The following is a 26251-nucleotide window of genomic DNA, read 5'->3' as shown; positions in this document are numbered from 1 at the left end:
GTAGAAGAGACTAGAAGACTGCCTTTAGGGAGACGTGGCCAGGACAGAGGTGTCCTCACTCAGGTTTCGGGGGAAAAGAGAAGAAAAGCCTCCTCTGAGGAATCAGATGACAAACCTGAGGGATTATGAATGGATAACAGGAGCTCTCAGCCGAGAATATAACAAAGACTAGCCCTAAACCTCTGAAACCGACAGGTCCGAACAGGTCAAGGCTGCAAGCATTTACAGGGATATCTCTACCCAGGATGGCCCAGGACCACCAAGAAGACAAGACCTCCACCGAGGGTGAACTGGCACCTGGGGTGTGATGGGGATGATGATTGTTGGTGTCCCACACAGCACCAAAGGGACCAGGGGGTCAGGAAACCAGGGCTCCTGTCCAAATGCTGCCCTGGCCTGGCCCTGTTCTCCCCGGCTCACCTGAACATCAGCGTCAACCTGGGAAGCACCTGCAAGCATTCTAGAGACCAAATAGAGGCTGTTCCCAAACACACACACACACACACACACACGCACACACATAGAGAAAATGGAAGTGAGTCAGGGTGAGGCATTTAAAGGACCAGAATCTGCATTTAAAGAACCAGAATTAACAAGGGAAAACATAGAAAATAAATATTTAAAACAGTTGGAGAGAAAAAGGAAGAGGAATGATGATGAGAGGATGGGCTGTTTAGCAGAAGAGCAGATCTGAGGAGCCACGTCCGTCTAGAGATCAATAATGTTTACTGAACACCAAGCACAAGTGAAAACAACCAGAAAACTTGAGTTTTTCAGCAGCTGCAGCTTAGAACAAAAGGGTGAATCTGCAGCCTCTGGATTCGATGGGCGATCACACATCCCTGAGCACACTGGGGGGACACACAGGGAAGGGAGCCCTCGGGAGGGGACCCAATGGCTGTCCCTGAGTTATGATCTGATGGGTTAATTCTCTCCCAGCTTTTTATAATTTCTATTTTTTTAAAGAAAATTTTTACAGTGTGTACATACTTTATTCACAAGTATCAAAGGGAATATTAGAGTTTTTATTTCACCAGAAAGCTATTTCCTGGCCAAAATAGCACTGAATTTATCACACAATACACTGGCCTGAATATAAGAAGGAAATCTGTAGTCTTCAGCCAAAGGAAATGTGACATTCGGAAGAAATCATAGAAGGGCAGCTTCAGAGCTGATTCTGCAGGGTGCCGAGCCCCTCAGAGAGGGGGAAGGCCCCGCGGTGAAGGACACGACTCCCAGCTCATGGGCAGTGAGAGGGGAAGTCAGCCAATATCGCATGAGGACTCCCCAGGGGGAGTGAGGCCAGGTCTGAGCAGGAGGACCAGTATCTGACTTGTATCTGCTGTCACGGCCCCCAGGCTTCCCAGGCTTCACCTGATTCCAGCTTGAGTGGCCACGGAAGGGACGGCTGTGCTGAGCAAGTCACTTGGGGTGTGATGGGGTTGATGGTTGTTGATGCTCCACATGGCACCAAAGGAACAGGGGGTCAGGAAACCAGGGCTCCTGTCCAAATGCTGCCCTGGCCTGGCCCTGTTCTCCCCAGCTCACCTGAACATCAGCATCAACCCGGGAAGCACCTGCAAGCACTCTGGAGACGGAACAGAGGCTGTTCCAGCCTGCAGAGGCCTCCTCTGGCTTCTCCTGGAGACGAGGTGTTCCATTCTGGCCTGGGACCCCCTGAGACTTCTCCAGTGTTCGGTGCACCTCTCTAGGAGCGCTTCCAGCTCAAGGGACCCTGAGACATACTGAAGCCACTTCTGCCTACACACGAGGTTCTGGCTGTCCTCCTGTGGAGAGGCCACTGAACACGGACGGCTGACCAGCTTTCTAGAGGCCTTTTTATGTTTCCTCCTGATGACAGCGGAGTGCAGGGGATGAGGGTTTGAGAGGAGCACCCCGCCCCCAACACGGATACCTTCATGGCCATGAGCTCCTGCATCAGCACTGCGTTTTCCAGGTCTAGTCGCTGGCTGTCTCCCCGGGGCTTGACGTCGTAGCTGAGAGGGTCGATGTGGACGCTCTCCAGCTCCAGCATGGTCAGCTTGACCGCTGCCCTGTCGTTCCTGAGCTGCTGGATGTAGTCCTTCAGCCTTTGCTCGTCTTCTTTAGTGAACTCCGTGTCACAGCTGCTGGCTGTGGAGCTGGTCGTGCTGAGAAGACGAAACAAACCAACTCACTGCATCTCCAGTCATTGCTAACAGCTCTTTTCCTCCTCATTCTTCTCCATGCCCTCCTCCCCCAATAGTACCTAGCTGGTAATGCCAAAACATCAACAACAAAAAAGCATTCTTCCTAGCACTGTACATTGACATCACCTTTTGGGAAAGAAACGACGTGAAGAATACTGGAAATGTTTATACCCTTTAAGACAACATGTGGACTCCAGAAATTAATTCTAAGGAAATAATTCCACAGAAGTAAAAAGATACACAAAGATGTTTCGTGGAATATAAGGTTTAGTGAATTACAATATATATCAAAACAAAGAAAATTACGTAGACATTATGGAAATAATTATGACAATGGTGGAGAGAGTTTGAGGAAATAGGGTGAAAAATGTCATAAAAATAGTTGTACACACTGCTATATTAAAAATGGATAACCAACAAGGACCTACTGTATAGCACAGGGAACTCTGCTCAATGTTACGTGGCAGCCTGGATGGGAGGGGAGTTTGGGGGAGAATAGATACACGTGTATGTATGGCTGAGTCCCTTCGCTGTCCACCTGAAACTATCATAATATTATTAATCAGCTATACACCAATACAAAATAAAAAGTTTAAATTAAAAAATGAAACAAAACAGGTGTGCTTATGGACAAGACTTAACAAAAGGGATGCGTTAAAGGAACAGAGCAAGGTGAAGAACAAAGTATCTACAGTGTGACCTACAGACTGTGTGTGTGTGTGTGTGTGCACACACACAGTGCATACACACACCCCAGACCACTGACAGCCGCCCCAGGGGGTGGGAGCGGGAAAGAAGGGCAGTGGGGGGCACCTTCTGTAGTACTGCCAGGGTGCCCCCAGGCCTCCACGGCGGTTCCTCCCCCATCATGGATGAACACAAATCCTTCACAGGGACACAGGCTGGTCCGAGGGGCCATTGGCCACCCACGCTGTGGGAATGCTAAGCAGGGGCTGGCAGTTCTAAGGAGCACCTGGCCCAAACCCTGGGAACGTGACAGGCCATGAATGTCTCTGTGGGTTCTAGAGTCCCACGGCAGGGTCAGCACCACAGGAAAACTGCAGCTTGGATCTCAAGACCTACAGCGGTTTCTCTGGACGCCCCTGCACTGGACACAGCCCGCATGGAACTGGCTTTGGAAAGATGGCAGATAAACAAGCAAGGGGCCTATTTAGCTCTCATCAAGCAGGCCAGTCTGGCACCATCATCTCTGCTGTTACCAACCTGGAAGTGGAGGTTGTGAGACATTTTGTGGCTGGAATCCGGTGCAGCTGGGCCTAGGCTGACGTCGCCTCATTCCACAGCCCTGTCTCCCCAAGATTTCCATTGTGAGGTGCTGAGCAAGGAGCAGGGACTGGTATCCACAGGCTGTTTCACTGCCCTGAGCCCAGGCCTGCCCTCCTCACCTCACAGCAACAGGGTAACAGGCCCCCAGCCAGCAGATGCAATCTCCTCATAATCTCGATGTGACAAGAACGTCCCATTCTTGTCTGTGACACATTATCAAGAAGTTAAGCCTTCTAGGGAGGGAAGGGTGGAAGGGATGATAGTCCACACACATGAGGAAGAGGACTCCCCAGGGCTCTGGTGGTCTTCAGGTCAGAGAACTCTGGCCAGCATAAAAGATCCCGATCACCACAGACTCTCTGAGGCCCCCCACCACCCCTGAGTCCATCAGGACGGAGCTAGATCAGTCTGACCAACACACAACACCTCTTCAGAGGTGGTGATGGTTACTTACACGTGTCCGCTGGGGGTGAAGGTGGAGAGCTGGTCAGAGAGTGTGGGGCAGAATGCCAGGTCTCATAGGGCCTCATAGGTTGTTTTCTCTCTAGAATTAGATTTAGAAGCCCCCGGAGGGTCTATACTAGAAGAGTGACAGGATTCACCTTACATTTTAACAGGCTCCCTCTGTCTGCTGTACTGAGGAGGGATGCAGGGAGGCAAGGTCAGAGATAGGAACCCTTTCGGGGGCTATTGTAAGAAGCTCTGGAGAGAAGGTGGAAGCTGAGAAGACAGGAAGGAGGTTAAAAATTATTCATTGATCAGTGCTATGTATTCTCAAGCTGTATTTTAAAAAGGATGAGACGGGACAAGCAGCAACGCCCTCCAGTTGGAACGCTTCAGGGGCGACGTCATAAACAAAGCAGCGCAAGGGAAGCACGAAAGAGCGACGGGCATCGCCAGCAGAGGGCGCGGGGAGCCGGCGGGGCGTCTGGATGACCGCTGTCCAAGAGTGACTTGTCCGAAGAGAGAGAGGGTCCCTCCCTCAGCACCTCAGACTGCTTCCGTAAAGCTCGGTGACAGGCACGCCTCACACAAAACCACCCAGGGGACTCAGAGCTCGCCTGCGTGGACTGTCAACAGTGTGGAGGGACAGATGCCTAAGGCCTGAGGTTCCACACGCTGAGCAAAATTAGAGTGAACTGAAGTGGTGGCAATGCTCAGAGCGCTTTCCACGCGACTGAGTGAGGAGACGCCCTCCCCGACACGGCAGGTTTAGGCGGCACGGTGCTGGGAAAGAGCAACACTTTTTTTCCAGTGAGTGGGGAGAAGGCTTCAGGCAGGAAAATCCTCTCCCATGAATCTGAGACTCACCACCAGAGGTTCACTTGACAGCTCTTTTCAGTAAAAGTCACTGGAAAATTTTAAACATACAGAAAACACAGAGATAAACTAATACCTGGGGGGCCTTTTTTCATGTTTTCTTTGAAATACTTCTTTAGAAATGTAACACACTTGGGCTTCCCTGGTGGTACAGTAGATGGGAGTCATCCTTCCAGTGCAGGGGACACAGGTTCAACTCCTGGTCTGGGAGGATTGCACATGCCACAGAGCAACTAAGCCCACGTGCCGCAACTCCTGGGCCCACGTGCTGCAACCGCTGAAGCCCGTAAACCTAGAGCCTGTGCTCCGTAACAAGAGAAGCCACCACGAGGAGCAGCCCGTGTACTGGAGAGCAGCCCCCTTTCTCCACAACTAGAGAATGCCCACCAAGTATAATAGATACATAATTTTTAAAAAAGAAATAGAAGGTACTCGAGGTACCCTTTGATTCTTGTCACTTAAAAAAGATATTTCCTACAAATTGAAGGTACCTTACACCAGTCAGCATGGCCATCATCAAAAAGTTTACAAATAGTAAATGCTGGTGAGTGTGTGGAGAAAAGGGAACTCTCCTACTTAAATGGTGGGAATGTAAGTTGGTGCAGCCACAGTGGAAAACAGTATGGGGATTCCTCAGAAACCTAAAAGTAGAATTACCATATGATTCAGCAATCTTATTCTTGGGCATATATCTGGACAAAACTACAATTCACAAAGATACATGCACCCCGATGTTCATAGCAGTACTGTTTACAATAGCCAAGAGATGGAAGGAACAGATGAATGGATAAAGATGATATGGGGTGTGTGTGTGTGTGTGTGTGTGTGTGTGTGTAAAATGGAATATTAGCCATAAAAAAGAACAAAATAATGCCATTTACAGCAACGTGGATGCAACTAGAGATTATCATATTAAGTGAAGCAAATCAGAAAGACAAATACCATATCACTTACATGTGGCATCTAACATAGGATACCGATGAACCTACCTATGAAACAGGTTTCCATGGGGTCGCAAAGAGTCAGACGCAACTGAGTGACTGAACTGAACTGAGGAAGCAGAAACAGGGACACAGAGAATGGACGGATGGCTGCCGAGGGCGGGGGGAAAGCACCGAGGGTTCGGCATGTACAGGACGGATAAGCTGATGTATAGAAGCGATTTACACATATATTACACATGATACATACAGATGTACAAAACTGGTACATATAGGACGGATAAACAACGAGGTGCTACTGTATGGCAGAGGGAACTATATTCACCGTCCTGTGATAACAGCAATGGAAAAGAATGTACACATGTGTATAACTGAGGCACTCTGCTGTGCAGCGGTAATTAACACGTTATAAATCAAATAGACCTCAGTAAACATTTAAACAATTATTTCAAAACTCAAAGGATAGTACAACCTAGAGTTAGTTCTCCAAATATTCTGCAGGCCCTGACAGGTTAATATGTTGGCGTATTTTCTGTTGAGCAGGACTGGTGCTCCCCAGTGGTTGTCAAAGAGTAGTGGTGAGGCTGGGGACGGCAGTATAACCTGGGAACTTGTTAGGAACGCCTGTTCCCAGACCCCACGACCCAGACTCAGAGTCGGGAACGCTGGGGCAGAGGGCAGCCTTCTGTTTTTTTTTAAAATTTTATTTATTTATTGATTTTTTCAGCCTTCTGTTTTAAAATGTACCATCCAGCTGATTCTGAGGCTCAGGCAGGTTTGAAAACAACTGGTCAACCCCACAGGGTAAGTGGGCATTTGCAAAGTAGCCTGAAAGGTAATGGGACCCTGTCCCAAATTCTCTCGGGAGTGGCCACTACGTTCTTGGGCTGATCTGGTGGGTACCAGTGAGTGCGAGCAGGTCTCTGACATCAGGCTGACCCGAGTAAACGATCTTCCTCTACCCATGGCGCAGAGTAAGTTACCCAAGCTCTCCAGCTGTGATAAAGTGGGGACAGTAACAGTTCCCACCTCACCAGGTTATGGGCAGAAGACAATGGGTCCTGAAGCTGGCAGGCCATACACCGTGCTTGCTTTGGGGGAGGCAGAGCGGGAGGGAAAAGCTGGGCCAGTGGCCTCTCCACACCCAACACCAGATCCAGGACCTCCCTCTTGAGATGGCAGCCACCTAGCAGGTCCTGCAGAAAACCGCCTGTCTGAGGGACAGCACAACAGCCAGGGCTGACTGGACCTGAATAACCCCAAGAACTGCCTGGGAGACACTGACCTGGGTGGGCAGAGGCTGCCTGGCTTTGGGGTGTCCTGGAACCCTCTGGGACTTGGGCCTGATCCCGACTCTGGCAGGGAAGGCTTTTGTCTCACCTCTCTACTGTGGTAGAGGTTTAAGGGAGAAAGAAACAGAAAAGAAGGACAAAAGCTCTCCCCTCCACAGTCTCTGCCCCTGTGGAAAGCTCAGGGTTGTAATGCTTTTCCAGGGGAAAGTTTAATTTCCAGATAAGCACCCAGCCTGGCAGCCCCTCCAGGCGGCTTCCCTCTCTCCCTTCCAGGACACCACAGCGGGCAACGGATCAGGCGAGGCTCATTACAGTTCTGCTTTGTGCTCTGACTGTCCCACCCGGAATATGGCTATGACAGCTGTGAGCAGAGGGGAGGCCACGGCCCTTTCTCCGCCTCCCCTAGACAAAGGTGCTGTCTCCAGAGGGCCGCTGCCGCTGCTGGGCGGGGGTCAAGTCAGCCATTAACCCTCGGGCTGGGAAAGCAGGGGGAACGCAGGATGAACGCAGTTGCCAAGGGGGGGGATACGTCACTGTCCAAGGGAGCTGGGCTCCTCCTCCTCTCCAGAGTGAGAGGGATGGTGGGCAGAGGGGCAGATGAAGGAAAGTCCGCCTGGCCTGGGATGGCGGGGCTGCGTGTTTTTGGGTTTTGCTCTGCTTTCTCCAGGAGCCAGGCCAGGTCACGCAGGTCTCCTCCCCCTGAGGCTCTGCTTGAGCTCCCCTCGCTGGCTCGGCTCAGAGCGCATTAGTGGCCTGCGGGATGTCCACTCACTGCACACGTGGGGGCCTCCAGCGAGGGGAGCGCTTGCTGGCCGGCCTGGGGTCCCCACCCCCTGTCTGCCTGATCACCGTGGGATTGGATGCAACAGATGAGTTCAGATGGCCTCTCTCCTGTCCCTCTCCGTGTGTCTCATCCTTGTTCTCAAGACAACTTCCCCTCTTGCTTTATAGGGAAAAAAATCCCATCTTTTTTTTTCAGCTTCCTCATCTTGTCTTGGCAGAAAAGAACATTTCTTTTGCCTTGAAAACCAGAGATGGATTCTTCCTGAAGTTTTTCTCAATGTCTTACATGGCTCCCAGTTACAATCTCACTTACACGAAGTGCCACCGGGGGGCCTTCTAGTTGCTGAGCATTTAAAACTTATCTGAAGGGTGGCGGGGGGTCAGGTCAGGTGACATTTGGCCCCACTTCTCTGAGCAGAAGCTTGAGCCTGTCAACTGCCTGGACCTTTCAGTGTTGTGCTGGGTATCCACTCATGCCCCACCCCCTTTCTGACAATTCTTTGTCACAAAGGAGTAAAAATACTCAACACAGCCCAAACCTCCTAGGTCTGGGTGCTCTCACATGATTATAAGAATGCTCTAGGAGAGGTGGTTCAGGCAGGAAAAATTATCCAAAAAAAAAATATAGCTGACATTAAACACCAAGTTTAAACTGCGCAGATCACTTATACCTGGATCTTTTAAAAATAAATGTTGTTCTATGGGACTTTCCTGGCACAGTGGATAAGAATCCGCCTACCAGTGTAGGAGTCACAGGTTTGATCCCTGGTCTGGGGAAATCTCACAGGCCATGAAGCAACTACTTCTGCATGCCCCAAGTACAGAGCCTATGCTCCAGAGCTTGTGAGATGCAACTACTGAAGCCCCCACACACAGAGCCTGTGCTCTGCAACAAGAGAAGCCACTGCAATGAGAAGCACACACACGGCAATGAAAAGGAGCTCCCGATCGCTGCAACTAGAGAAAGTCCGAGCAAAGCAACAAAGACTCAGCACAGCCGGGAATTGAAAAAATATATATGTGTGTGTGTGTGTGTGTACACATATATATAGTATTACATTTATGATGGGGGTTGGAGGAATCTGTGGTGAGTCCTGGAACGGATCCTCTGAGATTATACAGGTAGGTAAAATCTGCCACCAGATGACTACAGTCCTCAAACACTTTCTGCTTTCAGAAACTTAGCTGACAGTGGAAGGCAAAATGAGACACAGTTAGGAGACAGATGATATTTCTGCAGCTATTTATAAGGTGCTGTTATGATGGTGTTGGAAACCAGGCATCTCTAAAACAAATATTAACCTGCTCCTGATTTGGTTGCTGATAACGTACCAAGATAAACACCATATAGATCTGATACTTATACTGCTGCTAATAATTTCTGACATTAAAAAACTTAAACACTTTATAGTCAGCACTCCCTACTTATGAATTCTGCATATGCAGATTTAGCCAACTTCAGGTGGAAAATTTTTGAGATTAAAAAAAAAAAATCCAGGAAGTTCCAAAGAGCAAAACTTCAATTTGCCATGTGCTGGCAACTATTTACATAGCATTTACATTTTATTTACAATTATTTACATAGCTTTTACATTATATTTGGTATTATATAAGTAACTTAGACATGATGTAAAATATATGAGAGGATGTGTGTAGGTTCTAATGCAAATACTACAATGTTTTACACAAGGGACTTGAGCATCCTTGAACTCTGGTATCCATAGAGGTCCAGAATCAATCCCTCGAGGATACTGAGGGATGACTGTAAATGATTTCCAACATCACTAATAATTAAGAGGTACAAAGTAAAACATTAAGGGTATTTTTTTTTCTTTTTGCTTACAGATTAACCAAATTTAAAAAATGTATATCATCCAGTTTCAGCAAAGGTGTGGAGACAGAGGTGCTAACACATTTGCTTCATCATGGACGGGGTTGGGGGGCACTAATTGACATTTGAAATAACAGTCCTTTTTGAGCCAGCACCTTCTACTTCTCAGACTTGATCCCACAGAAACGGCATCGGGGCACAGATGCAAGGACCAGGGTGGAGACCGCAGCAGTATTATAATAGTGAGAACATCCAACAAGCAGTCATCCAGCAGTGTCTGTCTCTTGCAACCCCATTCTGCAGCCTGTCAGGCTCCTCTGATCATGGAATTCTCCAGGCAGGAACACTGGAGTGGGTAGCCTATATCTTCTCCAGGAGATCTTCCCAACCCAGGGATCAAACCCAGGTCTCATGCATTGCAGGTGGATTGTTTACCATCTGAGCTACCAGGGAAGCCCAAGAATACTGGAGTGAGTAGCCTATCCCTTCTCCAGCGGACCTTTCCAACCCAAGAATTGAACCGGGGTCTCCTGTATTGCAGGTGGATTCTTTACCAGCTGAGCTACCAGGGGAGCTACTACTGAGAAGAATGACACAGAGAGAGATGTCTAAACAAACAGCAACACTAAGGGGGAAGGGAAGGTAAAGGCAAGATTCAAGAGAGTCCGATTAACAGGATCCTTTTAGGGTTAAAATGAGGTGGAGTTACATTTTTAAAGATGCCATGTGTCGGTCTGTTGACGACACAGCCCTGCCCCTTCTCCTGGGACCCTCCCCTTCTCTCTGCCCCCGAGGCTCCTGCAGAAACCACCGTGACCACAGATAACTGGGGAGGTACTTGAGCCCAGCTGGGCAAGATGTTCCTTCCCAGGATTTTCTTACTTGACACCAGTGAAACCAGTCAGTCCAGTGTACTGATGGAGGTGGCATGTGGGTTTTCTGTCGTCTGGGGAGCGGCCTGCAGCAGAGAGGTGTGGGGCCACAGGGGCCAGGTGTGGTTTGGTTCTCCTGCTCACCAGAGCCCTCTGCCCTCAGCCTGGGTCCAAGGCTTCTGTGTGGGAGACCTGATATCCACCCCCAGATTTGAGTATGCGTCTGTCACTGGTAACTGAGGGGCTAGCAGGTAATTAAAAAAATGGGCAGCTGAATCTGTGAAGACACTCTCCAAACTGTGTGCCATATTGTTTTTAGTGACGGTCCTTGCATGGGGAATTTTATGTAATGCTTGGATTTCAATTGTTAAGCTTACTTTTAATACAATGAGCATAACATTTTTTGGGAATCAGCAAGTTTTAAGAAAAGTGAAAGCATTTCAGCTCTCTATCTAGTTCCCATAGAAGCTAAATGATAAGTGACAGAACATTTTTGCAGGAGGCCTGTACACCAGGCTGTCATGGAGAGGACTGTGTCTGAGCTGGACTTTAATTTTTTTTTTTTTTTATTCAAGATGCGTTTATTCTTTACAGCTTTGCCAACATGGGGACATGCTCCCTCACAAAGACAGATCTTTCCATTCACTGTAACACCCTGTGCTGAAAACACGGGCCCCAAGGTGTCAGCTGTGAGACTCTCCTTCTCAGGTCTAATCTGCAAACCTCATCGACATTCTCCCCTTGGGTGGGGGGATAATCCAGATACAGCTCAGGACGGTGGGGTAGGCCCACATACAAGATCCTGCCTGCACCTCCTGGCTGGAGGACGCGGCCTCAGCCCTGCTGAACCACACGGAGGGGGAGAAGCACACACTGCTACTGCTTTTCAACACACGACACGCTAGGCCCACACGTTCTTCTTCTGAGGAATTTCCAAGGCCGTGCCTCTCCCAGGCTCTGTACTGCCCTCGACTCTGGCGGTGTGTGGCTGCTGGGCTGCTCACTGGGGTTCCCGCCTGTCCTGACACGTGTCCTTTAGAGTCCCACCTGAGGGTCCCTCTCCCACGGACCAGCTGCGCCTACGGATCGCATGCCTGTCCGCTCACTCAATCCTCCCCGGCCTTCTCTTCCGCGCACGTGGGAACAAGGGGCTCCCTCGGTGATGTCTGGCTACAAACCATTCTTAGTGCCCACGGTTTTGAGCACTGAGCGTAGAAATAGCCGCTTCCTCTCTGCCCCAACGGCACAGGTGCATGAGCTGGACTTTAGAACTGACGAGCACTCCTAAGCCTAAGTTCCAAGGACTCCGGATAGATTCTCCTGCTACTTGGGTGGGGAAAGCACCTCTTTTTTTCAGAGGAAAGTAGACGTGCCTTCAGGTCCATTCACCCTTTCAGTGGACACAATTCCACTGTGCTCAGCCTTTCCTTCTGTTCCAGGGAAACTTCATCTTAGATTTTGGAAGGTGAGGGCTGGGCACCTCTTCTGCTCCACTACTCTGCATTTGAACTGAGGGAGCAGGCCCCAGTGTGAGTGGTCAGCCAGGTGGAACCCCAGTTCCCTGGGTGTTTCCCGAGCTAAAGTCAAGGTTGCAATCACAGCCCGACAGGATCGGCACCTATTGGCAGGACAGAAGGGACCCCAGCCTCCAAAAGGGCAGACTTGCTGTGGCTGATGCTGTCTTGGCCCCTTGCCCTATTGTAGATTTAGATCAATGATCTGAAATTGTAATGCTTGACAAGAAGAGCGGGTCTGACTAAGAATTCCCATTCTCACTTCTTATTAGTTTAGTCCACTTGCTTCACTGCTGTGATACACTGATAAAGCTATCCAGGCAACCCACATTACCTAGTTACTCTGTCTGTTAAGACAATTATATTTTCTGATGAGGCTGCAGCTGTAGTTTTGTAAGAAAAAAAAACAGTGTTTGAAAACTGTGAGAGCAGCATCTCTGGGCTCCTGACTACAGAGTCAGCTGTTGGGCTGGTTACCACATTCATTTTCCTCCCTGGGAACCGCCCCTCTGCTGCTCTGTTCCAAAAACCACGACCTTTCAGTTATCAGGAGCTGCCCTGTACTACCAGTCTGGAGCCTGGCACTCAGCATTCCTTTCCCGAGACCTGGGGGAGCAACTGGCTGGCACTCTGAACAGAAGTCTCTCTGCCAGCTGGCTACAGCGGGAGGGGAGGGGACTGGTGGAGCCACAAACAGCTCCACCTCGGAAAGCCTTCCATCTTGTCTTTCGTCCATAATCTTAGGCTGGGAAGGCTGAGTGGAGCAGCAAGAATTACAAACAAAATCCCTTATAATTATGGAAGCGTCTGGGGGTTTGCGACTTTCCTTTCTGAGCCACACTGAACATGATCAGCAGCCTGGCTGTGTCAGGTCCCAAGAATGTGTGTTGCCACATGAAGGGCTGGCGTGTGGCTCCTTTGTACCCTCTAAGCAGCTCTGATTTGGGTGGGAATGTGAAAGGAAATTTTTAAGGAGAATTGAGTGGAATCTGACCTCTGTAAGCCCTCCATACTTTGATGGGAAGATCTGTTTAAGACAGAATTTAGTTCATAGGGCCAATCTTTAATGAGGTCATCTTGCAAACAGAAACTATGTTCTGAGTATATCTCAATCTATAGAAATACATTACCTAAAATTAAGCTTCTCTAAGAAGACTGTCTCACACTCAAGGCTCATCCATACATTAAAATATTTCTAACCAATATTCACCATTACAGTCTCCACTGAAGGGCTGGAGAGAAAATGTTCCCACTCTTGCCTGGCTCCACATTTGAATCTGACTTAGATTCAGTCAGTTCAGTTGCTCAGTCGTGTCTGACTCTTTGCGACCCCATGAATCGCAGCACGCCAGGCCTCCTGTCCATCACCAACTTCCGGAGTTTACTCAAACTCATGCCCATTGAGTCAGTGATGCCATCCAGCCAGCTCATCCTCTGTCATCCCCTTCTCCTCCTGCCCCCAATTGCCTCCCAGCATCAGGGTCTTTTCCAATGAGTCAACTCTTCCCTGAGGTGGCCAAAGTATTGGAGTTTCAGCTTCAGCATCAGTCCTTCCAATGAACACCCAGGACTGATCTCCTTCAGGATGGACGGGTTGGATCTCCTTGCAGTCCAAGGGACTCTCAAGAGTCTTCGCCAACACCACAGTTCAAAAGCGTCAATTTTTTGGCGCTCAGCTTTCTTCACAGTCCAACTCTCACATCCATACATGACCACTGGAAAAACCATAGCTTTGACCAGATGGACCTTTGTTGGCAAAGTAATGTCTCTGCTTTTTAATATGCTATCTAGGTTGGTCATCACTTTCCTTCCAAGGAGTAAGTGTCTTTTAATTTCATGGCTGCAATCACCATCTGCAGTGATTCTGGAGCCCCCCAAAATAAAAGTCTGATACTGTTTCCACTGTCTCCCCATCTATTTCCCATGAGGTGATGGGACCAGATGCCATGATCTTAGTTTTCTGAATGTTGAGGTTTAAGCCAACTTTTTCACTCTCCTCTTTCACTTTCATTAAGAGGCTTTTTAGTTCCTCTTCACTTTCTGCCATAAGGGTGGTGTCATCTGCATATCTGAGGTTATTGATATTTCTCCCGGCAGTCTTAATTCCAGCTTGTGCTTCGTCCAGCCCAGCGTTTCTCATGATGTACTCTGCATATAAGTTAAATAAGCACAGTGACAATATACAGCCTTGATGTACTCCTTTTCCTATTTGGAACCAGTCTGTTGTTCCATGTCCAGTTCTAACTGTTGCTTCCTGACCTGCATACAGGTTTTCTCAAGAGGCAGGTCAGGTGGTCTGGTATTCCCATCTCCTTCAGAATTTTCCACAGTTTATTGTGATCCACACAGTCAAAGGCTTTGGCGTAGTCAATAAAGCAGAAATACATGTTTTTCTGGAACTGTCTTGCTTTTTTGATGATACAGCGGATGTTGGCAGTTTGATCTCTGGTTCCTCTGCCTTTTGTAAAACCAGCTTCAACATCTGGAAGTTCATGGTTCATGTACTGCTGAAGCCTGGCTTGGAGAATTTTGAGCATTACTTTACTAGTGTGTGAGACGAGTGCAATTGTGCGGTAGTTTGAGCATTCTTTGGGGTTGCCTTTCTTAGGGACTGGAATGAAAACGGACCTTTTCCAGTCCTGTGGCCACTGCTGAGTTTTCCAAATTTGCTGGCATATTGAGTGCAGCACTTTCACAGCATCATCTTTCAGGATTTGAAATAGCTCAACTGGAATTCCATCACATCCACTAGCTTTGTTTGTAGTGATGCTTTCTAAGGCCCACTTGACTTCACATTCCAGGATGTCTGGCTCTAGGTGAGTGATCACACCATCATGGTTATCTGGGTCATGAAGATCTTTTTTGTACAGTTCTTCTGTGTATTCTTGCCACCTCTTCTTAATATCTTCTGCTTCTGTTAGGTCCATACCATTTCTGTCCTTTATTGAGCCCATTTTTGCATGAAATGTTCCCTTAGATTAAAGCAACATAATTATTTTGCAGGTGGGGCGGTGTGAGCTAAAACTGCTTATAAGCTACTGAAATAGCACACAATTCCTGTCAACCCAGCTCTTATGATCGCTAATTCAACAGGACAGAATTTACTGACAGTGTGAGAACTGCATTTCTATTCTAAATGAATGTGGAAATTACAGATTATACACATCTGGAAAAGTCTTTAAGAAGAGCATCTGCTTTATGAGTTTAAACAAAAGAACCTGGTTTTAAGAAAATAAATAAATGATCATCTGTGCTTTGCTTCCCTGAATAAGACAACTGTTTCTGGAGTCAAAAGGAAATAAGTCCCTCATGTCTGTGGGCAGCTGGCCAAGTGCGTTACTGGGAATGTCGCCTTTCCTGAGGCACCAGGTCCAGAACAGGTAAGTCTGCACTTGGGCAGATGGCTGGGTCCTACCAGCAAGAAAGACACCTGGGATCATTATGTTTCTTTCAGGTACTGAACAAAACATCGGTATTTCTCCTTTTGCCCTTGAGACTGAATACACCCTTACATGGTTTTGATTGCCTGCTGCTGCTACTGCTAAGTCACTTCAGTCATGTCCAACTCTGCGGCCCCGCAGACGGCAGCCCACCAGGCTCCCCTGTCCCTGGGATTCTCCAGGCAAGAACACTGGAGTGGGTTGCCATTTCCTTCTCCAATGCATGAAAGTGAAAAGTGAAAGTGAAATCGCTCAGTCGTGTCCGACCCTTCGTTGACCCCATGGACTACAGCCCACCAGGCTCCTCCGTCCATGAGATTTTTCAGGCAAGAGTCTGGAGTGGGCTGCCGTTGCCCTCTCCGTTGGTTGCTTGACCTGTAAGCAAACAGCATTTTTTAAGTCACAAGCTCCAACCTGGCCTAGTGAAAAGAATAATACACTTGGTGCCGCAGTCTGGGCTTAGGTCCGAACACCCCTCTCAGCTGTCAGTTACGTGACTTCATGTGGGCAGGTCACTCACACATCTCTGAGCCAAGGCTTTCTCACTTGTAAAAATGGGGTCATTACTCTTCCTATCTTTTGTGATTTGGCTATTACATGAGAATCTCTAACATTAAAGTACTTTCTAGACAGAACTGGAACATAAAGGGAAGGCATTCTATTTCCAGCAACATGGATGGACCTAGAGATGATCACACTAAGTGAAGTAAGACAGAGAAAGACAAACTTATGATGTCACTTATGTGCAGAATCTAAAATACGATACCAATGAACTTATTTATGGAACAGAAATAGACTCACAGTCACAGAAAGCAAACTTATGCCTACCAAAGGGGGGAAGGGGTGGGAGAGATAAATTAGGAGTTTGGGGTTAGCAGATACAAACCACTATATATCAAATAAACAAACAACGAGGTCCTACTGTATAGCACAGAGAACTATAGTCAATATTATGTATTAAACTAAAATGGAAAAGAATATGAAGAAATATATATATACATATATATGAATCATTAGCTGTATACCAGAAACTAACACAATATTGTAAATCAATTTTAATTTAAAAAAAATGAAAGAAAAAAGGAAGGCATTCATGTTTTTAGGGATTTTGGTGCCAAGAGATGAGAAGATTATTAGAAAATGTTTCATTATGACTCTCCACCCACACCCAGTGGAATCCAATGGCTTCAGCAAATTATGCTTAGCAAGGTGTTCACTGTTTCTCTCCCCATCTTGTTTAAGCACCCACTTCAGTTTTCTAGATTCACAGACACGGAACTTGAACCCCAGTTCATGACTGAGCATCTGCTAAACACGTGCTGTGAGCATGGCCTCACTCTACAGGGCAAAGAGGTGGGAGAAGGGAAGCCTGCTGCCCAGAAGGGCTTATGAAGGACACAGGCACGGAGGAAGGGAGGGAAGGCAGCCTGACACCAGGAGGCGGCCTGGTGCTTGGGTGCTTCGGGACCATTTGCAGCACATCGGCCTTCACCACCCCAAATGCTTCTTGAAAATCAAGGACTGTTAGGAAATGGAGGGCAGAACAAAGCGGGACAGAAAGGAATAGTGGGGTTCCGCCCCTTCCCTCTGGGCAGCAACATGAGAAGGGCTTTCCAGCTCTCCCGCTCTGATCCTGACTCTGGGCAGGGGGCGCGGGGCCCAGGCTGCCACCCCCGAGCCTCGTGGTCCTCGGAGCTTGGTGAGTGGACCCCGTGGATGCCCGCCCCGTGTGGCAGGAGTGCGAGTTACCTGGTGTGGCTGTTGGAGGACAGGCTCTCCCAGGGCTGCCCGCTGCACCCGGCCACCGCGAAGGCGCCCCCGCAGCTGCCATCCAGCTTCATCAGCAGGGCCTTGGCGGCGTTCTCAGCTGTCTTCCGGCAGTCGTGGGCTCGCTTGAGCATCTGAGTGATGTTTTCATCCCCTGACTGGTCTCCTGCAAGAAGCCGAGGCGTTAATCAGCACTGGTTTATATCAGTGAGGCTGGGTGGTGGGGGCAGGCGCTCGAGGTGAAGACAGGGGCGGAGCCCGTGACAGAGCAGGCGACACGGGGGCCAGGCCCTTCACCCAGAAGCTGCGTCGAGGAAGGCTTTCTCTTCCCCAACAAACGAAGGGCTGGCCCATGGGAGCGCCGAGCTCTGTGTCCAGCGGCAACCTGCTCTGACTTCCTAACTCCCGAGGCTCCTGGCAGCTCCGGCATGCAACCCCAATCTCCTGGGCGGCCGTCTCCCTCACGCTGCGCGGCGCTTCCTCGGGAGCGAGGCCAAGGGAAAATGGGGCCCAACTTCGCTATGTTTCCACATGTCCGCAGCTTCGCTTAGAACTTCATGTAGGCATGAGACACAGAACTAATGGTTAAAACGAAATCTTGCGATTGGCTCTGATGTCCTGCGTGGAGGATCTCCCTGACCAATCTCCCCGAGTGCGGACATGTCCAGGGCCAAGCTCCATGCCTCTCACAGCCAGCTAGCGCCTGCAGCAAGACTCGGGGTGCGGGCCACCAGCACGCAGTGGCAGTGGGCTGGGAATCCCCTGCCCAACACGGCCACGTTCTAGCTGCGTTTTCAAAAACCCTGCAGGCCAAAGTCATTGGTTTGTTACATCTACAGCCCAGTCCCTCAATCTTCCAAATATTTATAAATGAAATCTTACACCAAAGTCTAAGATACAAAAATGGTAACCATGAAACTGGCTTAAGTGGGCAGGGGGTATGGGGAGGGGGATGCACTCAGCTTTCCCAATCTCCAAGCCCAACACTGAGGCCCAAAGAAACTCCTCCAGATTCCCAGGCACAGTTTGAAAACCGCCGTCTAAATCAGCCAGGATGAATGGTTGTGCAGTCAAGAAGAAAGAAAGGAGAAATGCCCATAACTGACACTGTGGGTGAACGTTACAACTTGTTCTGCTGCGTGACTCCTGGCACGTTAGGGCAGGACAGCACGTCACTGCCACTCTTGGCAGAATGGAAGAGTCAGGTTTAACAGGGAGCTGCTAAAAAGTAATTTTAAAAGGCTGTTAAATAACATACTTTACAGATGTCTCACAACTGACTGCTCTCTGAATTCTGAAGAGGCATAGTAACTGACTGCTCCATTTTATAAACAGACCCATGAGCCAACCAGGATTATGTGAATACAAGGCATTTTATTATTGATTTTAAATACCTAAAATGCAGATTTAAGTCCTTTTAGCTCCTATCCAAGTCACTGTGCTGAATAGGGACAAGCTTCACATGAGGTGCCTTTTGTTGCTAGAACGGTCTAAGATAGTCCTCTGATAAAAAGTAGAAATAAGATGATTGATTTTTTGCCTTTAATTGATTATTTTCCTTAATACTTATATTAAAGAAAAAAACTTGACAGTAAGCCAAGATCATTTTAGGATTCTGTTTAATAGGAGGAATAAAGTTTTATGGTTTGGTTAAAAGACCCTGAAAAATGAGCTTCCTAATGGAAATGCTGGCAGAGTTTCTACTGCTGGACTTGGAGGGTAATTCTATTTAAAAAACAAAACAAAACAAAAAACCCAACAAAACCCAGAAAACCCAGAGACAGAGGTAGAGAATGGTCACACATACAAATGGAGGCCTACTTCCTCGCTGGGTGACTTGGATATGAAGCAGGAAATTAATACCCAGGATACTTCCTTTCTTTCAGATTCCTGTCCATGTCAAAACCGAGGAAAGGAAGGAAGGAGGAAAAACAGGTAAGTGTTTGTTCAGTGCAAAAGCTAGAGCCCGGGGCTTCCTTGTGGCTCAGAATGGTCAAGAATCGACCTGCCAATGGAGGAGACACTGTTTCAATCCCTGGTCTGGGAAGATCCCACATGCCGCGTGGTAACCAAACCCATGCACCACACTACTGAGCCTGCGCTCTAGAGCCCAGGAGCTGCAACTGCTGAAGCCTGCACGCCTAGAGCTTGTGCTCCGCAGCAACAGAAGCCACCACAGAGAAGCCTACTCGCTGAAACGAAGAGTAGCCTCTGTTCTCCACAACTAGAGAGAGCCCAAGTGCAACAAAAAGACCCAGCACAGCCAATAAACAAATAAATAAAACTAAAAAAAAAAAGACCTTTGAAATTCAGTTCAGTCGCTCAGTTGTGTCCAACTCCTTGTGATCCCATGGACTGCAGCACGCCAGGCCTCCCTGTCCATCACCCACTCCAGGAGATTACTCAGACTCATGCCCATTGAGTCAGTGATGCCATCCAACCATCTCATCCTCTGTCATCCCCTTCTCCTCCTGCCCTCAATCTTTCCCAGCATCAGGGTCTTTTCAAATGAGTCAGCTCTTTGCATCAGGTGGCCAAAGGACTGGAGTTTCAGCTTCACCATCAGTCCTTCCAATGAACACCCAGGACTGATCTCCTTTAGGATGGACTGGTTGGATCTCCTTGCAGTCCAAGGGACTCTCAAGAGTCTTCTCTAAAACCACAGTTAAAACCTTTCAATTCTTCGGCACTCAGCGTTCTTTATAGAATCCAACTCTCACATCCATACATGACCACTGGAAAAACCATAGCCTTGACTAGACGGACCTTTGTTGACAAAGTGATGCCTCTGCTTTTTAATATGCTATCTAGGTTGGTCATCACTTTCCTTCCAAGGAGTAAGCGTCTTTTAATTTCATGGCTGCAATCACCATCTGTGGTGATTTTGGAGCCCAAGAAAATAAAGTCAGCCACTGTTTCCCCATCTATTTCCCATGAAGTGATGGGACTGGATTCTATGATCTTAGTTTTCTGAATATTGAGCTTTAAGCCAACTTTTTCACTCTCCTCTTTCACTTTCATCAAGAGGCTCTTTAGGTCTTGTTCACTTTCTGCCATAAGGGTGGTGTCATCTGCATATCTGAGGTTATTGATCTTTCTCCCAGCAATCTTGATTCCAGCTTGTGCTTCCTCCAGCCCAGCATTTCTCATGATGTACTCTGCATATAAGTTAAATAAGCAGGGTGTCAATATACAGCCTTGACGTACTCCTTTTCCTATTTGAAACCAGTCTGTTGTTCCATGTCCAGTTCTAACTGTTGCTTCCTGACCTGCATACAGGTTTCTCAAGAGGCAGGTCTCTTTCAGAATTTTCCACAGTTTATTGTGATCCACACAGTCAAAGGCTTTAGCATAGTCAGTAAAGCAGAAGTAGATGTTTTTCTGGATCTCTCTTGCTTTTTCAGTGATTCAGCAAATGTTGGCAATTTGATCTCTGGTTCTTCTGTCTTTCCTAAAACCAGCTTGAACATCTGGAAATTCACGGTTCATGTACTGCTGAAGCCTGGCTTGGAGAATTTTGAGCATTACTTTACTAGCATGTGAGACGAGTACATATTAGTTTGAGCATTCTTTGGTATTGCCTTTCTTTGGAATTGGAATGAAAACTGACCTTTTCCAATCCTGTGCCCACTGCTGAGTTTTCCAAATTTGCTGGCATACTGAGTGCAGCACTTTCACAGCATCATCTTTTAGGATTTGAAATAGCTCAACTGGGATTCCATCAGGTCTTATTAAAAAAAAAAAAAGAAGAAAAGGAAAGCTAAAGCCTGGGCAGGGAGGGAAGAGCTGGCAAGGAGGACGGGAGATGCACTCAGGAGGTACCCTGACGGGACCTTCTTTGCAAGGTGTGTCCTGGAAGGACCAGCCTTAATATGGGCTCACAGCCATAGTCAAGGGTGAAGTTTTGGCAAATGATGGTGACTAGGATGCCTTGCTTGTGTCTGTTTCAGTTCATAGCCCTTCTAGTTACTCAGCCCTGGAGCACAGCAGTGGGGGCGCGGTGTGGGTCTGGAGGGACAAATGATGCCAACCCTGGGGGATGCATGACCCCCGGAGTGGGGGAGGGGAGGTGGGCAGCAGGCCCCCGGGGTTGGCAGTTGGTGAGACTGAAGATAACAAGGTGTGAAACGTTCCTCTGCATTCCCGTGTCACCTGGACAGCAGGTAGGAGGAACCCATGTTCCTTTGAATCCAAAGGAACAAGCCTGGAGAAAATGCACTGCCAGATGAGGCAAAGGCCTTGTGGGCAGCACAGGGACCCTCAGGCACCAGCACCGCAGGGAGGCCGTGGGAGAGCTGGTCCTTTTCAGGGCGAACCTGGGCCTCCCCTAGAGTTGGCCTGGGGGAGTATGTTTCCTGAGACGGCCTGTTTGTTTTAACTTGTCTGTAATGCTGTTTCCACTTCAGTTCCTGCTGCATTCAACATAAACAATTTACTCACTCGGTCATGAGGAAAAAATGAAAAACACACTTGACAAGTGAATTTCATGTTGTTGGGAGGCGTGCCAGTGCCAACAGCCGAGATGGGGGGCAGGAGACCAAGAGAGGTTGGGGGATGGCCAGCAGGGGCTAGAGGGACCCGGCCACACTTACCAGGGGACGACCCCACACCGGCCGCCCGGAACTGCCCCAGGATGAGGCTCTGCTCGCTCTCGGCCAGAGCCAGGAGGAGTTCATAGGCTTCGATGCACTGCTCGCTGAAACAGAAGCACATGGCGCCGTCAGCTTGGGCGGAGAAGCGCGTCCCCTGGTGCAGCGCCGAGCCTGCCTCTCAGCCTCCCGCCCTGTCGGCAAGGACAGGCCCACAGGTACTCAGGGGCAGTCAGGGGCTTGCCCTGCCTGGTGGCCCCCTCCCTGCCCTGCTTTAAAAAAACAAAACAGAACTTTAGACTATGATCTAGAAAAATACAAGGGAAGCAATGAAGATGAGAGGGGCAAGTCTGCTGCTCCTCTGATGATCAGCTCGCAGGGAAAGGTGATACAGCGACCAGCCCTCTGGGTGCTCCCCGCCCACCTGGATCGCCACACCTTGTGTAATCCGCTTCCACAAGGCTGCAGGGTTGGTTTGTGTGACTAAGAGAATAAGGCAAAAGTGATGGGTTACCACAACCGAGGTTGGTTATTAAAGAACGTGATGATTTCCATCTTGGTCTTTCTCTCTTTCCTCCCTTCCCTTTTCCTCTTGGATCATCCTTCTCAGAGGAGGTCAGCTGCCATGTCTTGAAGACCCTTGAGAAGCCCTATGGAGCAGCCCGTGTGGTTAGGAACTAAGGCGCCAGCCAATCGCCAGTGAAGGACGGAAGATTCTACTCGAAGCCTTTCGAAGCAGATCTGCTAGCCCCAACTAAGCTGACGCAGCTCTGGCTGAGAGCTTGAGCAAAAACTCAAGAGACCTAGAGCCAGAACCACCTAGACAAATCACTCCCAGATTCCTGACCCCAGAAGCTTTGACATAATAAACAGTTATACAATAACAGGTAATTCATATAGCAGCCCAGAAAGGGGACTGTTTTAACCGAGACCTGCCTATTCAATAGAGTGACCACTAGCCACATGTGAATATTTAAATGAAAAAGAACTTAAGGTAAATAAAATGAACATTCAGTTTCTCTGCGGCAGTAGTCATATTTCATATGTTTAACAGCCCTGTGTGGCTAGCAGTTGTCGTACTGGATAACACAGAGAACAGCTCCATCATCACAGAAAGTTCTGCCAGAGGCTTGTAAAGCTGTGTCATGCAATACTCACAAAACCTCTGACAAGAGCTGGACTGTGGTGCTCTCTCTTTGGGTACACCGACAGAGGATCAAACAGCGACCTCTGGAAAGCCACTGCTGCCCGTGGCCCCACAGGGACCCCTGTCTGCACTGGATGGAGTGTGTGTATAATGCTTGAGTCATCCTTGGCCAAATGCCTGCAGTAGTGAAAATTGCCCCAAGCAAAGAATTGATGAGCTTCTCCAAGCTGGGCAGGGGGAATGTGGCTTTACTCAACACTTAGTCAACAGATTTTTTTTTTTATTGTCTTTACTTTCAAGTTCCTTTACTAAGAGACAGGAAAGAGAGTCCAATGACTGCCTCTGGGTGCTGGCAGCTCCCCTTCTCAAGGGCAGTTGGTCTTTCAAGTTAGAGATGCTGGGACGTTGCTTCTTCTGTGCAGGCGAAAGGGAGACTGAGGGAGCAGAGAGCCTGTTTCAAGGGCAGCCACAGAGGATTATCTGTCTGCTTTGGTGTGTCTGTAAACTGACAGCATTGCTCTCTAGCTTTGGTCTCCTATATTTTGGTTTGATATATATATATATTTTTTGAAGAAGCAATGTTTCTTAAAACAATACTGAATTCTTTGAGAGGATGCCAAGAGTAAGATACAGTCACTACTCTGGAACTTTGGTAAATATGCCTAAGTGGCGACACTCATATAATAAGTCTATGAGAACAATAACAAAGCTGAGTTTTGTAGCTATTAAATAAGTAGTAATTTAAAAATAGATAAATTCCAAAGCTGATGAAGCTGAAAAAAAAAAAGTGGTACATTCATATACCACTTGCTCATCAATGAATGAATCACATTAATTTAAACTGTTTTTTTTTTTTAATGGGAAAAAAACTGGCAGCATGCCTGAAAGACATGAAAATATTCATATCCTTTGATCTATAATTCCTGCTCCAGGGATTTTATCGCAAGGAAAATATAAGAATGACAATTTTTGTATTAAATTATTCACCATAGAATTATTTTCAATATCAAGAGTCTGCAAGAGTCTAAATGTCTTTTAGAGAAATGAGTAATAATGCAGTATAAACTTGATGGAAGGGATACAGTCAGTCTAAATAAATGGAGACTTTTAAGCAATAATATAACAGTTTAACAAACTGAATGAAGGAGGAGAATGCATGAGATTTACCACAATGCAGAATATAATATGAACATAAAAAAAGTCTGGGAAAAAAAGACTGGAAGAACAAGAAGTGAACATGTAACACAAAAATTGACGTTTTGAGTGACGCTGTTGTTTAGTCACTAAGTCGTGTCTGATTCTGTAGCCCAGCAGGCTTCTCTGTGCATGGGATTTCCCAGGAAGAATACTGGAGTGTGTTGCCGTTTCCTCCTCCAAGCAATCTTCCAACCCAGGGATCGAACCCCCATCTCCTGCACTGGCAGGCGGATTCTTTACCACTGCCAAAGGGAAGCCTTTGAGTGATGTTACTTAAATGAAATAATACTTCAGTTGAGCATTGCTAACAGAAACATACCTGTTTTACTAATACCACACTCATTCTCCTTGTTTTCAGGAGCTAGCTGATGTTTAATATTTATCGCACTAGCACTTGCTGGCCCAGGCCTCCAGCGACATCCCGCTTTCCCGCGGAAGCTCGCTGTGGGCGCCCTCCTGCAGGAGGTGGCCTGCCGCCCGCCCACCTGTACTGCAGGGCCAGCCGCAGGGCCGTGGCGTTGGACTCGTGCTTCCCCACCAGCATGCTCAGCCTCTCGGCGCTGCTCTTGCATTCTTCCAGGGTTATGGTCAGGAGGTCATTCTGGGATTTCAGGTGTTCGATACGGCTACAAAGGAAGGAGAATCACATTCACAGTTTTACACGAGGATTACAGTGCGTTTGCCAAGATTTTAGTCATCCACTCTAGATTTTGGCCAAAATGCATGTTAGGATATGAGCTCATCAGATGTTTTAGCAAATGCAACTGATGAGAAGTAATAAAGGAAGCAACTCAAAGCTGAAGAGTCATTAAATTCTGTGTGAATTAGAAATAAAAATTGCCCCCTGGTTATTTCACAACCAGTCATGGATGAGCCATTTGCCAGGTAAAGTGCTAGGCTTGGGAGATACACCATGGGAAGGAGCACTAACCTTCATGAGAGTTAAGACTCAGATGCTCCAATAAACCACCCTCCACCCTCCACAAGGACAAATGAAAAGCAACCTTTACAGAGCTACTATTTGTTAAGCCCTTGCTCAGTAACTCTCCCAATAGCCCTTTGAATTAAGTATTAGTATCTTCATTTCTCACAGAAGGCACAAAAATATTTATCCTTGAGCTCTGAACCAGTTTGACCCCAGTTTGACCCCAGATCCTTGACTCAGAATGCTCACGACAGGGCAGGAGCAAAAGATGAATCAATGAGTGAAAAAGAAACTGCACTTGAGGGGTGCCTGAGTGGCAACTGTGGAGTGTATCCAAAGCTCTGTCCAGCTTGGACAGTCCCCTAACTGCTAACTACTGGCAGGATAGTCAGTGGATAAGGATAAGTTTTATAAAAATCAGAACTGTAAATTCAAGGCAAAAGAGTTTATGGCAAGGTTAGAAAGCAGATTAGGAAAGCCGAAGCCTTCAGCCTTTGTTTTCTGTCCCAGAACACTGATGCTCTGGATGCAGTGATGCATCTCCCCACAGGACATGCCCATCTGCAGTATTCTGATCACCAAGTCTTAAAGAGACATAAGGTTTCACACACACAAACTGTTAAGAGCTTGGAAGCCATCTGCCTCGAGGATCAATTTTAGGACCACACATCTTAGCACATGTAACTAAGACCGTTGCGTGGCTTTGGCAACAAGAAGGTCAATTCAACGTAAGGTGTTACAGGATACAGTTTTCTGTCTTTGTTCACATGATGGCCTCTTCAGAGACTTCCCACCCTCTCATCCACCTCTTGACTTGCTCCAGTTACATTCAGTCCCTACTAATCAGATGAAACCATTTACCCAGCTCCCAGACCTCCCTGTGGTCTTTCTCAAACAGCACCCCTGTACTGACGGCTCCTACCTCTTAAAACATTCTCCTTCATTTGGGTCATGACAGGTGTTTACTGGTTTTCCCCCTGCCGAAAGGTTATTATTTCTCCTGTCTCCTCTGCTGGCTCCCTCTTCTCTATATAATCTGTGACGGTTGACATTCCCTTAGGACTCAGCCCCAGGTCCACTCCTGTATCAGCACTCTCCCCCGAGGGTGATTTTATCCAGTCCCATGACTTTCACAGGCATTTATGTTCCCATGGCTC

At 47.8% G+C, this 26251-nt stretch overlaps 1 protein-coding gene and 1 non-coding gene across 8 annotated transcripts in view; both read right to left on the bottom strand.

Moving 5' to 3' along the window:
• MCC (MCC regulator of WNT signaling pathway) overlaps positions 1-26251 on the bottom strand; it is a 500790-nt gene that overhangs the window by 25655 nt on the left and 448884 nt on the right. For all 7 annotated transcript variants that reach the window (XM_043470593.1, XM_043470597.1, XM_043470599.1 and 4 more), the window contains 4 exons: positions 24655-24795; positions 21829-21932; positions 17219-17402; positions 1916-2150 (listed from right to left, as the gene is read on the bottom strand). In XM_043470593.1, the coding sequence (XP_043326528.1) occupies positions 1916-2150; positions 17219-17402; positions 21829-21932; positions 24655-24795 (664 nt within the window). The remainder of the gene's footprint in view (positions 1-1915; positions 2151-17218; positions 17403-21828; positions 21933-24654; positions 24796-26251) is intronic.
• Positions 11676-11790, bottom strand: LOC122444458. The gene has a single exon (XR_006270289.1). It is a non-coding gene; the product is annotated as a small nucleolar RNA SNORA43 (small nucleolar RNA).

The sequence above is a fragment of the Cervus canadensis genome, chromosome 6 (assembly GCF_019320065.1).
Source record: "Cervus canadensis isolate Bull #8, Minnesota chromosome 6, ASM1932006v1, whole genome shotgun sequence".
Classification (NCBI taxonomy): Eukaryota; Metazoa; Chordata; class Mammalia; order Artiodactyla; family Cervidae; genus Cervus; species Cervus canadensis.
This window is presented reverse-complemented; position numbering and strand designations above follow the sequence as displayed.